This window comes from Leguminivora glycinivorella, chromosome 8 (assembly GCF_023078275.1).
Source record: "Leguminivora glycinivorella isolate SPB_JAAS2020 chromosome 8, LegGlyc_1.1, whole genome shotgun sequence".
NCBI classification, from domain to species: Eukaryota; Metazoa; Arthropoda; class Insecta; order Lepidoptera; family Tortricidae; genus Leguminivora; species Leguminivora glycinivorella.
The window spans coordinates 6075042-6088170 of record NC_062978.1 but is presented as its reverse complement, the minus strand read 5'-3'; the positions used below and the strand labels follow the sequence as shown (position 1 = coordinate 6088170).

At 38.8% G+C, this 13129-nt stretch overlaps 1 protein-coding gene across 1 annotated transcript; it reads right to left on the bottom strand.

Annotated features, from left to right (window-relative positions):
* Positions 1 to 11127: 11127 nt before the first annotated feature.
* Positions 11128 to 12926, bottom strand: LOC125228514. Its single transcript, XM_048133107.1, has 3 exons — positions 12830 to 12926; positions 12220 to 12387; positions 11128 to 11637 (listed from the first exon to the last, which is right to left on the bottom strand). The coding sequence occupies exons 1-3, from the start codon at positions 12908 to 12910 to the stop codon at positions 11449 to 11451; spliced, it is 438 nt and encodes a 145-aa protein (XP_047989064.1). The 5' UTR covers positions 12911 to 12926; the 3' UTR covers positions 11128 to 11448.
* Positions 12927 to 13129: the final 203 nt, after the last annotated feature.

The window sequence follows — 13129 nt, the reverse complement described above, 5'->3', positions numbered from 1 at the left end:
TTAGGCTCATTTCAAAAGTATCGGTTCCGCTGTTTCAGGCATGAAGAAACACAGACTTCCGCATTATATGCATGATCAAAGATTCTGTTATTCTAAGTGACGCAAGTACTTATTTTGACTAAGTTGTCTATCCATTTAGCCATGACTTGTAGACCCATATGCCTTATGTGAAATGTAATTCATTAGCTAAATACATTTAGCATTATGGTCCTGATCCGATAAGCTAAATTTCCCTACATGATGTGCGCGTTAAACCAGCAATAATCTAGTTTAAAATTCCAGCTAGCAGTTTGTATCCATCGCTCATGCAATGGGACATCATGAGGATAGTTCGTTAACTGAATGGGAACAAATGAGTCCATGATTTAGTAGCGATGTTGTAGTCCGATGAACGAGGACCCTAATAAATATCGCATAAAAAGAAAATAATGGCAAAACTTTTATTGTTCAGTGTTGGAATCAAATGAACGCCTTGTGTTTGAGTGGTAGATGCCTAGACAACTCGGTGAGGAAAAAAAACAAATAAAATACATAAACGAAATTTTCATTGCGAAAAGGTTGATGAAAATTAACCCGATTGAGATTTTGGAGAACTAAGATAACTATGCTTATAAAAATCCACTGAGATGTCTCTCTTTTTACTTAATTTACTTTTTTTTTTATGAAATAGGCAGCAAACGAGCAGACGAACCGCCTGATGGTAAGCAGTCATCACCGCCCATGGACATAAGCAACATCAGGGGAGCCACTTATGCGTTGCCGACCTTTGAGAACCCTAACAAACAAAACTTGTACTAGATAGGTACCTACATGCAAAATATTGACCCTTTAGCAAATGAGAGCGTATTCAGAGTAACCCATCTAGATTTGTGTGTAACTCATCACTTGACGATTAACCCCCTTATTCATAAACGTTCTCTAAAGTTATCAAGCCGATAAAGTTCGTTTGTCCCTTTCTATCACACCAATACGTCGGAAAGGGACAAACGAACTATACCTACGTACGTACCTATACCCTACCCATTTGTTGCTTGTTGCCATCGTCGCCCTCGCTGGTCGCGAAGAGAAGTAGCAGTCTGCAATCTGCATTAGTCCGTCAACGCGAGTTCCTCTTAAAGCATACCGTACTACTACTAGATTTTTTACTATTAAATAATACAAAGTTAAAATCAAAACATCTTCACTGACTAGAGTAACAATACCACATCGAATCGCGCCGCGCGTGTTTAACTTACGCATCACTGACTGCTGCGAGCCATCATTCCATTCCCGATTGTTTGTGTGAAATAATATGCTTTAATCATGGCTGTGTTATCTGTTGTCCTGTTAGCTTCCATGTTAGATCGCATTTGAGATATGAATATTTAATCGGGTTGTCGAAATGAATTAGTTTAATAGCTATTAATTATTTAACCGTCGGGTTTCTAGCAAAAGATAATATAGGTTTTTAGGGTTCCGTACCTCAAAAGGAAAAAACGGAACCCTTATAGGATCACTTTGTTGTCCGTCTGTCCGTCCGTCCGTCCGTCTGTCAAGACCCTTTTTCTCAGGAATGCGTGGAGGTATGAAGCTGAAATTTATATCAATTACTCAGGTCTACTGTCCCTTGAAGCTGTGAAAAAATCAAACTTCTAAGCCAACGCAATCAAAAGATACAGCCGTTTATGCCGCAAATTTTCGACACTTGCAAGGGAATCAAAACCTACAGGGTGCTTCCCGTGAACTCAGAATCTTGAAATTTGGTACGAAGCAACGTCTTATAGCATAGATAAAGGAAAAATTACGAAAACCATAAATTTTTAGTTACATCACATAATATATTTTTCATCACACCCGCACTTTAAATGTGCTATTCCACGCAGGCGGAGCGTGAGTTATAGAAAAATCGTTCTCCCAAGGGAATAATGAAATTTCTTGTACCGTACTTAACTTTTTTACATCTATTCACATATTTTTTACATTGCGAGTGTGATGAAATATATTTTTTTTTAATAATTTTAACCTTACTACCCATTTTTTTGCAATAATAATACCATAGTTATGACTCGATTGTCGTAATGAACGAACTTTGTAAACCTTGCAGGTTTGTACGGAACCCTCGGTGCGCGAGTCCGACTCGCACTTGGCCGGTTTTTTTGTTACGAGTATGTTTATGAGTGTAGGTTGTGGATAGGTCATGAAATCGAAAATCGAAAACAGAAACATTTAGGTACATGCAATTTGTCACAACAAAAATATATGTTGTATAAAATATCAATTTTTTCAGGGTTTGTTACTCAGTGAAGTTTTTGAGTTACTTACATTAGTAGGTACCTATCCATGCCAGTTCAATATTAAAATAAAAATTATGTATGATAAAAATCAGTATCAGTAGGCTAAAAATATATTAGATTATTTAATTCCACAAAGGATCACTATAGAAAAAAATTTAGTCAAAATAAGCATTTAATAGCAATTCGAAAATAGTCGCTGCAGGGCTAAGTTGGAAGGCGGTCTATCATAAGTCATATTTAATCACCAATGTCTGTCACGTTCTAACAAGCGCGTAACTATGTAAGTGCGAAAGTGATAAGACAAGTGACAGAAACACAACCGTGATACTGCCACTGGATAGACAAATTGATTCACTAAGGCCCACTTGCACCAATCACTTAACTCAGGGTTATTGGGCTGGCATCTGTCAATTTTTTTATGCGCACTGCCAAGGAGTGGAATTCCTTGCCGGCTGCTATTTATTTCCAAGCTCATATAGCCCAGCAACCTTCAAATCAAGAGTGAACAGGCATCTTCTGGGCGAGCTCACTCCATCGTAGGCCACGTCTTTGCCTTTGGCTAGTCTGTGGCCAAGAGTAAGCCCATTTATAACAATAATAAAAAAATCCATATAAAATGGTGGGTTAACCCTGCATTTTCGTTGGTGCAAGTGGCCCTAACATATTCAAATTAGATTTCCACAGCTCGAATTGGCGTGGAGGCGCCCCTTGTCTGTCTGATTAATTTTCGGCCACCGGACGGCAGCATTAGCCAACGAGATTGGTAATCCCGCTAATGCAACGGACAAATATTGCAAGTTTCACTGCAATTTTTAACATTTCGCTAACGTAGGTACTTACATCTATATTACACGTAAATACATATTATTATACTTGGTATATCATCGGTTAAACTTTGTATTTTCACACAAAATGCAATATTTAAATCTTCTTTCCGGAGATCTGCTGCTGGACAATATAATTTACAGAGATTAAAGAATATAGAAAACATTTTTCACATCTTACAGGTAAGTACTTCAGGGTACGTAGCCGAATGGCACAAACGCTCACAAACGAAACGCTCGTAGATATCTATCTCTATCGCTCGTGCGTAATTGGCCCGACAGAGCCAGACTACCCTTCGCGGCGTTTTGTTTTCGTGTCGCGTCGCAGAAATGCCATTCGGCTACGGCACCAGGCCCCGTAGCCGAATGGCATTTCTCCGACGCCAAACGAAAGCGATACGCCGCTGGCTCTGTCGCGCCAATACGCAAGCGCGATAGAGATAGATATCTACTAGCGCTTCGTTTCGTGAGCGTTTCGTGAGCGATTGTGCCATTCGGCTAGCCACCCTGGTCGTGTCGTACTAGAAGGTGAAGGAGTTGGGAGAGCACCGGACGAGTTGGAGATTACTCCAGCGACAAGAGTGTCAGCTCTTAAGTTTGAAGAAGAAGAAAGTACCTCACTAATGAAACTGCCAATAAATGTTAAGAGAAAAAATTGAGAAAAGTGACTACAAAAAAGGACACGACGAAATTATTTTTGTCCACTGGATTGAAAACTATTGCTAACGCTAGGTGCATGGGCAGCTAAAAGAAAATCCATACTACTTATAAATGGGAAAGTGTGTGTGTCTGTTTGTTTGTCCGTCTTTCACGGAGCGACGAAATGACGTGATTTTTTAAGTGGAGATAGTTGAAGAGATGGAGAGTGACATAGGCTACTTTCTTTCTCTTTCTAACGCGAACGAAGCCGCGGGCAAAAGCTACTAATTATAATGCCGGCCGGCCTATGAGACATGAGACTTACCGGATCTATTAACATGATAAATTAACTCATATTTTAATTACATTATATACGTAACAACATACCTATGTTATAAAACCTACTATTTTAGACGCTCAACGAGGCTCACATACATGACAATAACCAGACGCGACATCCATTTGATTTTATCAAAAAAACGAAAAAAACAGAAATGCACGCACAAGTGCAGCAGACCATTCATTTGCCGGATAGATTAATTTCCGCCGTGAGATCGCTCCAAAGGGAAATGCGATTGGGACAAAGTACCGAGGGTCAGGAGGCAGATATTACATTTATGTCCATTTCTCTTTGAGAGGGGTTTAAAAGCCGTTGATTGTTACTATATTGATGCACCCGAAAATAAAATTTAGTTTTTAACTCTCTATTTCACAGTGTTATTTCATAGTAGTATTTTCTCCCTATTTTCTCTATTTTTCTATGTTTTCGTTTATGTGGAATGTGTTTGTATAGAGGTTCCTTATACATTGTGTTTTTTTTTTGCTTTCCGTTAAATTCGACACGTAGCTAATTTCATTATTAGGAACCACCCTGTATATCACTTTTAGTTAAATTCGCAAAAGAAATATTCATCATTTTCATACAATAAATTTATTAGTGTGAGAGACCCTTAAGAATAACATTCAAGTTAGTGTCAAGAGATTGACGGTACATGTCAAAAGAAATAACATTAGGAATTGGTAAAGGTTGTCACGTGTTCAATAATTATCTTTATTTTTTAATAACTCGATAAAAACAGGTTGTATTGTTGTGTATTGGAGCACTGACTTCTTAGACGCTTCGTGGAACTTATTAAATTTGAGAAAGATTATTTAATTGAGAACTATTCGATGCTCCGGATCTTTGGTCCTACGCGGAGCTCGGCCTCGGCCTTCGCATTAAGACACTTGTATAATGTATGAATTTACGTATATGTAGTATCTGTATTTAAGAACAAGGAGGTTACAAAAACCCTTGTTATTTTTTGCTAGAACGAGATTTAGATATTCATTTCTTAGTCTGTAGTATTGATATGTAGGTATGTGAGTAAAACATAAAAGTGAGTGAGTGAGTAAGTCTCAGGATCATAGGTCACAATCTTTTCATTCGAATCTTTTTTTTTATTTCAAATATTACAGAAAAAAAAATCGTTAACAATAACTTCGCAATAAGATCTGCGTTCCACCCAAGATTAATATCCACACTTACTTACTAATATCCATACTATATAAATGGGGGTGTGTGTGTGTGTGTGTGTGTGTGTGTGTGTGTGTCTGTTTGTTTGTCCGCCTTTCACGGCAAAACGGAGAGACGAATTGTCGTGATTTTTAAGAGGAGATAGTTGAAGGGATGGGGAGTAGCATAGGCTACTTTTTGTCTCTTTATAAATAAATAAACCGAGTGAATACTTTTAGAAATGTCGCAAGAGATCCTGCTGAAACGCGCAAAACAAATTCAACATTTAAACTTTATCACTGTTAAGAATCAAATTCTAAACGTCAATTTTACAAATTTATATGTAAAGTTTATGATGCATTTTACGATGGCCTGGGCCACTACCACGAGTTTTGAACGTTCTAAATACTGGATAGCGTCAACGTTAAGGAAAAATATTTAGATAGTGAACAGGCCCCGTAGGCTTCTGCGACGCGAAACGCCACCGAAACGCCGCAGAAATGTAGTCTAGCTCTGTCGCGCCAATACGTAAGAGCAATAGAGATAGATAGCTACGAAAGAGATATTATCGTGAGCGTTTCGTGAGCGTTTGTGCATTCGGATACGCACACTGAACCCGCAAACGATTGCTTAAGTACCTACTACATATTATAGTGTGTATTTTTAGGTATTTAAAAAAAATGTAAATAAAACCTACCCTCAAAAGGCTCCTTATGCCATTAGTCCGGTTTCCACACGATGTTTTCCTTCACCGAAAAGCGACTGGCAAATATCAAATGACATTTCGCACATAAATTCTGAAAAACTCATTGGTGCGAGCCGGGGTTCGAACCCGCGACCTCCGGAATGAAAGTCGCACGTACTTACCGCTTTGAGTAATGTACCTAAAACGGAAATATGTCGTAGTAGAGGGTCTGGTCAAACACGCGACTGTTACGTTTATGGAGCTCACGCAGGGTTTACTGCCCCGACTGAAATAAAGGGTATATTACTGAAGAAAACTTTAAATTGGTACTAAAAGTTATACAGAGTGCTCGAGAACCCGGGGGTTTATGCTTATTTACTGTGTCAAATTTTAAGAAAGACTCACAAAAATGTTTTTAAAAGATAATAGTACATTGTGCAACAAGGGGAGGAAGTCGAATATTACTAACGAGAGTAAGTTAAATCGCGACGGCTTGCCGGAGCGATTTAAAGACTCGAGTTAGTAATATTCATACTTCCCGAGTTACACACAATGTTTTTCATCACACTTGCATTATAAAAAATATACAAAAAGGTAAAAAAGAGTTCAATACAGTACTAGAAATTTCTTAACTCCCTAGGGAGAACGATTTAGTGTACGAGTGTGATGGAAAATTCATATTCTTCTTTATTATTTTATACTGACATGAACATTTATCAATGAATTCATTCATAATATCTCCATGCAATTTTGCAGCTCACTGTACCTACATTTTTTGATAAGGAGCAATTCAACTGGTAACTAAAGCAGCCTGTATATTATATGCAAATTTATACGATAATATACTAAAATCCAATACTCATAAAGGCAAATCATTCGCGGTTTCCAAACAAACATTTAACAAAACAATTCTTGTGTTATGGTAATAATTCTCGTAGAGTTTCTTTAATGGACCAAGTTACAAAAGTATTTACGCAAAACCGTCTATTTGAATGGTGTAAACGTAATTTGTGGACAAAGTTGTACGTGTAACGGTTAAGGGTGTACAACTGTTGGATTTAATTAAACTGTCGGTGTTGCCAGATCTCCTACGTCATCAAGAAATGGGAAAATTATACTTGCCAATTACCATAATCAGGGAAGAACGGTCGTTAATGTTAAGATGTTGCCAACACGAGGTACTAACTAATAAGTGTTCCGGGTTTTTTAAACGGTGTATTACTTTTTGTAGCATCACGGCGCACTTTTGGGGCCAATTTTGTGGGCGATGTATTAAAATGAAATTGAAATGTTAGTGATGATGTAGACAGTCGGCCTGATACGATCTTTTAAGTGAAATTACTTCCAAATAAGTAGAATATGATATGAATCGATAGGAATGTCTGGTCCCTGGCGAAACGAAAACGAAACGCCGCGAAAGGTAGTCTGGCTCAGTCGCGTCAATACGCAAGAGCGATAGCGATAGATATCTACGAGCGTTTCGTTTCGTGAGCGTTTGTGCCATTCGGCTACGCACGCTGTTCATCAAACCTTTACCGTGAATCAAACTCATGACAATCGGCTGCGCAAGCGTCGGTACACTCGGTACGACTGAGTTTACAATCATAATTAGTCCAAAATATAACACACGCATACATTAAACTACTAAAACAATGCCAATAGGGTCGTTTATATGACATATTCTTCTAGGCGAGCTCACTCCATCGTAGGCCACGTCTTTGCCTTTGGCTAGTCTGTGGCCAAGAGTAAGCCCATTTATACTTATAGAAAAAAATGTTTGGAATGTTGGTTTGTAGTATAAAATGTATTAACTTAATGTTGTTAACTTAACTGCACTCACTAAGCCAAATCGGTCGTTTAAAACATTTCTTCGCCTCGTCTTTCTACTATTTTTTCACATTCAAACTAATTTCTGTTATGCCCGATCCCGAGAGGTGCATTTCGTGCAGGAAGATCTGTAAAAAATGGCCATATCGTTGATAGATGGCGCTAAGTGCAGATGGAGTTGTCCCCGAGAGTGCCTTTTGCTGCGCCCCGTTGAACATGTGCCAATGGAGCCGGGCTCCAGATTTGTTATAAAACGAATGAAGCTGAAAACAAGTTTTAATTCCCGGGCCGGGAAACAGATTTATGCTTTACCATGTTCGGTTTTATGACAGCTTTGATCGGAAACCATGTTGCGAATCATATTCGGTAGCTACCGATTTTTGTCCTTCTTTAGAATTTTATTTATTTTTATTTTTTATTTTTGTTTTTGTTTTTTTTTACTGTCTGTTTTATGTACCTTATGAAATAAAATAAATAAAATAAATAAGGAGGAATTCTACAACCTCCCCTAGGTTGTAGAATTCCTCCTTATAAAATTCTCTCGTAAGAGATGGTCTGTCTGTATGAGAAAGTCGACTGGCGGCAGCCTATACCGAGCATGTCCAGTGACTTATGACAAAGTTAGAGGAGACACGCTACTTGTGATAATTATCGATTTCCTAAGTTTACACGGTGGAGAATCTATTACACGGACACGGACACGGACATAAAACTTTAGACATTATATGAAGTGGAATAAAAAAATACAAAATTGATGCCATGTTTAAAAGATTTTCAATCGTCAAAATTGTGACAGAAAAAAATGGCGACCTCATTATTAATTAACAATTTTATATAGCAATACAACGCACATAGTAATTTACTCTACGCTATTTAAAAATATAATCATAACTTTTTTACAAATATAATTTATATAAAAATACGAGTACCAAATAAACTCAAATGACTACTACCTCTTGAATTTCAGTAAACTTTTCTGGAACATGTTATTTGCTCTGAAATATTAAGAAAGATTATGATGATAATTTACTAAATTGCTGCAGCTACGATTAGACGCAGACATGTTACGTTTAAAATTAATTAAACTACAGCTTTAATTCAGAAACGTCTGCGAGTGAAACTTAAAATATTTGAATTAAAGGAAAAAATGTAAATCTCACACCGGCAGGAAATAACCTGCGAATTTTGGGACACTGGCCGAATCGCCCCTATCAATCGTTTTGATTTGAAACATTTCTCCTTTAATTTAAAAATTTTAGAACATAAAATTATATTTATGTTAGCGGCCGATCGTAAAACCGGGCAGATCGTAAAGGTCCTCTGTAATATAGGTTACATTAAACCAAGATAGGTAGGATAGATTTGTTATTTTTTTTAGATGCCCGAAGGACAAGCTATCTAGGAATAGGTGGCCCTCGATGCGGGGCTTCGTCGACACAGAGAACGGGAAAATGATTTTCAACCAACCTCTGTGCAGTGCGAAGTGCGAGTAATGGCAGCCTGGCTGGTATGGATGACGCTGATAGCGCGAGTCTTTTGTTTATAAAAATAGAATTTTCTTAGTTCAGTGCTGTCATTGCTGTCAGTGATATGAGCAAAAAAAAAAATTATTTTTTTTTGGTAGATTTTATGTGTGTGAATATCCTGTACCTTATCCTTGTAAATAATATATGTGTGGTCATATTATGAACATAATAAATACATAGCTACCTAGTCCGTCTTCAGCATAAACTTTCGGTTTGCTAAAATGTATATACAATGAGCATCTGTTTTTGAACCTACTTCGTCGAGGAGGAATAGAAAAACCGCGTGTGATTTATTGAAAGGTCAGTACTAATATAAATACTATCATAAGTACATTACCATTCAAGTGCGGAGAAGAAGAAATTCGTAACGAGTGGCGATAAATTAAAACACAATCGACGGGAGGGACACCCCGGCATCAAACCGAGCCCAGTTCTAAATTAAAGTAACGCAGCCATACTGGCAAGAAGGCAAAGAACAGGGGAGAAATGGCAAAGCTGGTCACCGTCCGTTACGGTGAAAAAGGAGAAGCTCTAAATTCCCAACACAGAAAAATACGGTCCCATGATTGTATTATTTGATTAATGAAGATTGGCGTTTACAGAACATTTTGGCGTGGTTTCCTCCCGTGGGTGTCCTAGAAGCTGACTGTGGGATATGGGTTAAATCGTGTCGTGGGTGAGGGCTAGCAACCTGTCGCTGCAATAGATATCATAATTTCGTTTTCTTTCAACCGCTTAAGTAATTGCTAAAAGTGGAACGGGAACTTTTTTTATGAAACAGGCAGTAAACGAGCAGACGAGCCGCCTGATGGGAAGCAGTTATCGCCGACCATGGACATAAGCAACATCAGGGTAGTCACTTATGCGTTGCCGACCTTTAAACCCTCAATTCCTGCTTCTTGAAGAACCCCATGTCATAGCGCAAGGGGAACACCTCAGAAGGTAGCTTGGAGCAGATTTATGTGATTTACCATTATCCTTTTTGGGGAAGTTTATGTACCTTATTCCTATCCCGGACTAAAAGGTTGTGAACCCAACAAAACTTTCGGGCTAAAAAATTGGTATGAAAATAAAAGCCTTTTTTTTAAATGGTTATTTATAAATAAATCAATTCCATCCCTATTCAGTACCAATAGTTGCCCAGGGGTCAAATTACAGTAATGTACTAAAAAGTCTAAAATCAATAAAAATATTTTCCATAAGTACATACTTTATTTACACTTCATTTTATCTCGCCAATCACTTCGCAGGGCTAGCACATGATTGGAGCGACAGTATCTCGCCGCGACATAGATCACCCGTCTTTTCCTAATACCTAGTATTAACTAAACGACATAAGTATGGGTAGTGTATCATCGCCGCGACATTATCCCGAGTCAATCATGTGGGAACCCTGTAATACAGTATTTATGATCCTTAGGGCCAGTTGCAACCACAGTTAACAGACACGTCAACGTCACGCAGCAGAAGTCTTACGCCGTGACATGGCAGTACTACGATAGTACTCTTTATTATACTGTGTGGCTTGCGTGGACGACGGACGACGTCGTGTCGCATCGCACCACCATCGCACCGCTTATCATCGATAGTTCAGTCACCAGAATAAATAAGTGATGATTTATGTACCTTGTCACTTTAATGAGCGTTGTGTTTGAAATAAATGAATTTTATTTTTTTTATTTTATTTAACGTTGTGTTTGAAATATCATACGAAATTGTCAAACGATTTAAAGCGACAAGGTACAGATATCATCACTTATTTATACCGGTGACTGTTCATCGACGTCGCCCACCTAAGTCCTAAGACATAGTATAGAGATCGAAGGTATGACTGCGCCGCGTCGCGTCGCATCGCCGTCGCGCGACCGTCGTTCACACACATCTTAGCATGGAACTTCCCACATAAACAGTTAAGAGAACGCTGATGACAATGACAGACGGTTTGGTGCAACCGACCCTTAAAGTAGTGTGTTATTATGTACCTATTGGCGAGATAAAAAACGCCAATCTTCATTATTCAGGCCCCGTAGCCGAATGGCATTTCTACGACGCAAAACGAAAACGAAGCGCCGCTAAATGTAGTCTGGCTCTGTCGCGCCAATACGCAAGAGCGATAGAGATAGATATTTACGAGCGTTTCGTTTCGTGAGCGTTTGTACATTCGGCTACGCACGCTGTTCTAGATTACCATTAACGATTGTATAGCCCGGTACTGCATGACGCCACGCTGCTCCGGTGTCGACACGACCGGGAACGGTGCGTTGGTCGTGGTGGGCACGACAGGGTTGAGTGTGTATTTGTTCTCGTAGAAGGCGACAAGCTTCATCATTAGGATGCCGTTGACGCTGTTCGATGACTTGCGAACCGTCTGAAAAACATGTGGAGTTTCGTTAAATATTACCAAATTACCAACTTATTCCGAGGAAACCCCAGCCAAATTCACAAAGGCTCACGATAACATCGCTTTCGTATTAGCAGGGGCGGCTCACTCACAAATGTAATATTAGCAATAAGGTTTTTTTCAATAAATTATTCTTATTCTTATTCTTACTCCGCGATCCTTTCGCCGCATTACAAGTACATGCCGGCGGCCGCGAGTTCGCGGCCCATTCAGTGGCGACGACCTTTGCGCGGCGCAATAGAATTCAATGTCGTCTTTAATGATCACATACACATACTTACTGTGTTACATACATATTTATACTTTAGTTGTGTATGTACAATTATGTTTTTATTAATAAATTATTTGTATTGTAATTGATTATATTGCGTAGAATTACTAGATGGCCAATCAAGGGGTGAAAAATCCTAATTTACATTAATATGAAAATAAAATACCCAATGTTCAAGTGCAGAAAACTTTGACTGGCTGCATACTTTTTTGAACAACAACGACCCCCCCCCCCCCCCCTCATACCATACCATGAAAAAGAAAAATACTGGTACTTACATTTACAGACTTTGTGGTGACTGGTTCCGCCGTCGGCCACAATATGTAATAAGCCTCCGTCGATGTCGTGCTGGGCTCAACGTATTTCTGCCTATATTTATAAACACGTGACTCCATATTCTGCAGAAAATCCACAAACTCGTCCGAAAATTGCACTGGATTGATTTCCTGCAAATATATAATACATACAGTTTCCCAAAGGGGTTTGAAGAGATCAGATTTCCATGTGCTGACCCTGACAAACTACTTTCGCTTCACGCACTTCCATAACGTACATGCTCGTTGGTTTCGAGTACTTCTGGGTGGCTAGCCGAATGGCACAATCGCTCACGAAACGCTCACGAAACGAGCGCTAGTAGATATCTATCTCTCGCGCCGATTTCGTTTGGCGTCGGAGAAATGCCAAAGTCTTCGTGAAAAGTCTTCATACACTTTCTTCGTTAATCTCCACTCATCCATCCTCTCTTAATGCCCGAACCATCTTAACATACCCATCTCAATCCTTGTCACTATAATACATCCACTCCACACTTCTCTCTTATCACAATATATTTTTTTATTTTAAACAAATAAAACCGAATATCAAAAGAAATATTAAAAAAGTACGCACTACATTTGGAGCGGCGGTCCGATGGTCGAAACTCAAAGTAAATACAATTATCAACGCGATGTTTTGACGACAAGGGTTCATGGAAACTGCTATTATTCTGCGCGAAGAAAGAAATCAATCCGCCTTGCCACAAGAACTATACATGATAAGGCGCGTACTTGCCACTTTTTGTCTTTTTTGGCACAAGTAAGAATCACATTCATGATTTGAATCATCCTTTTTGTGTAGCTGAATGCTGGCACAAAACACGAGTGACAATTGCAGAATCAGTTTGAACTTGGAGCACAGTATAATAAAGAG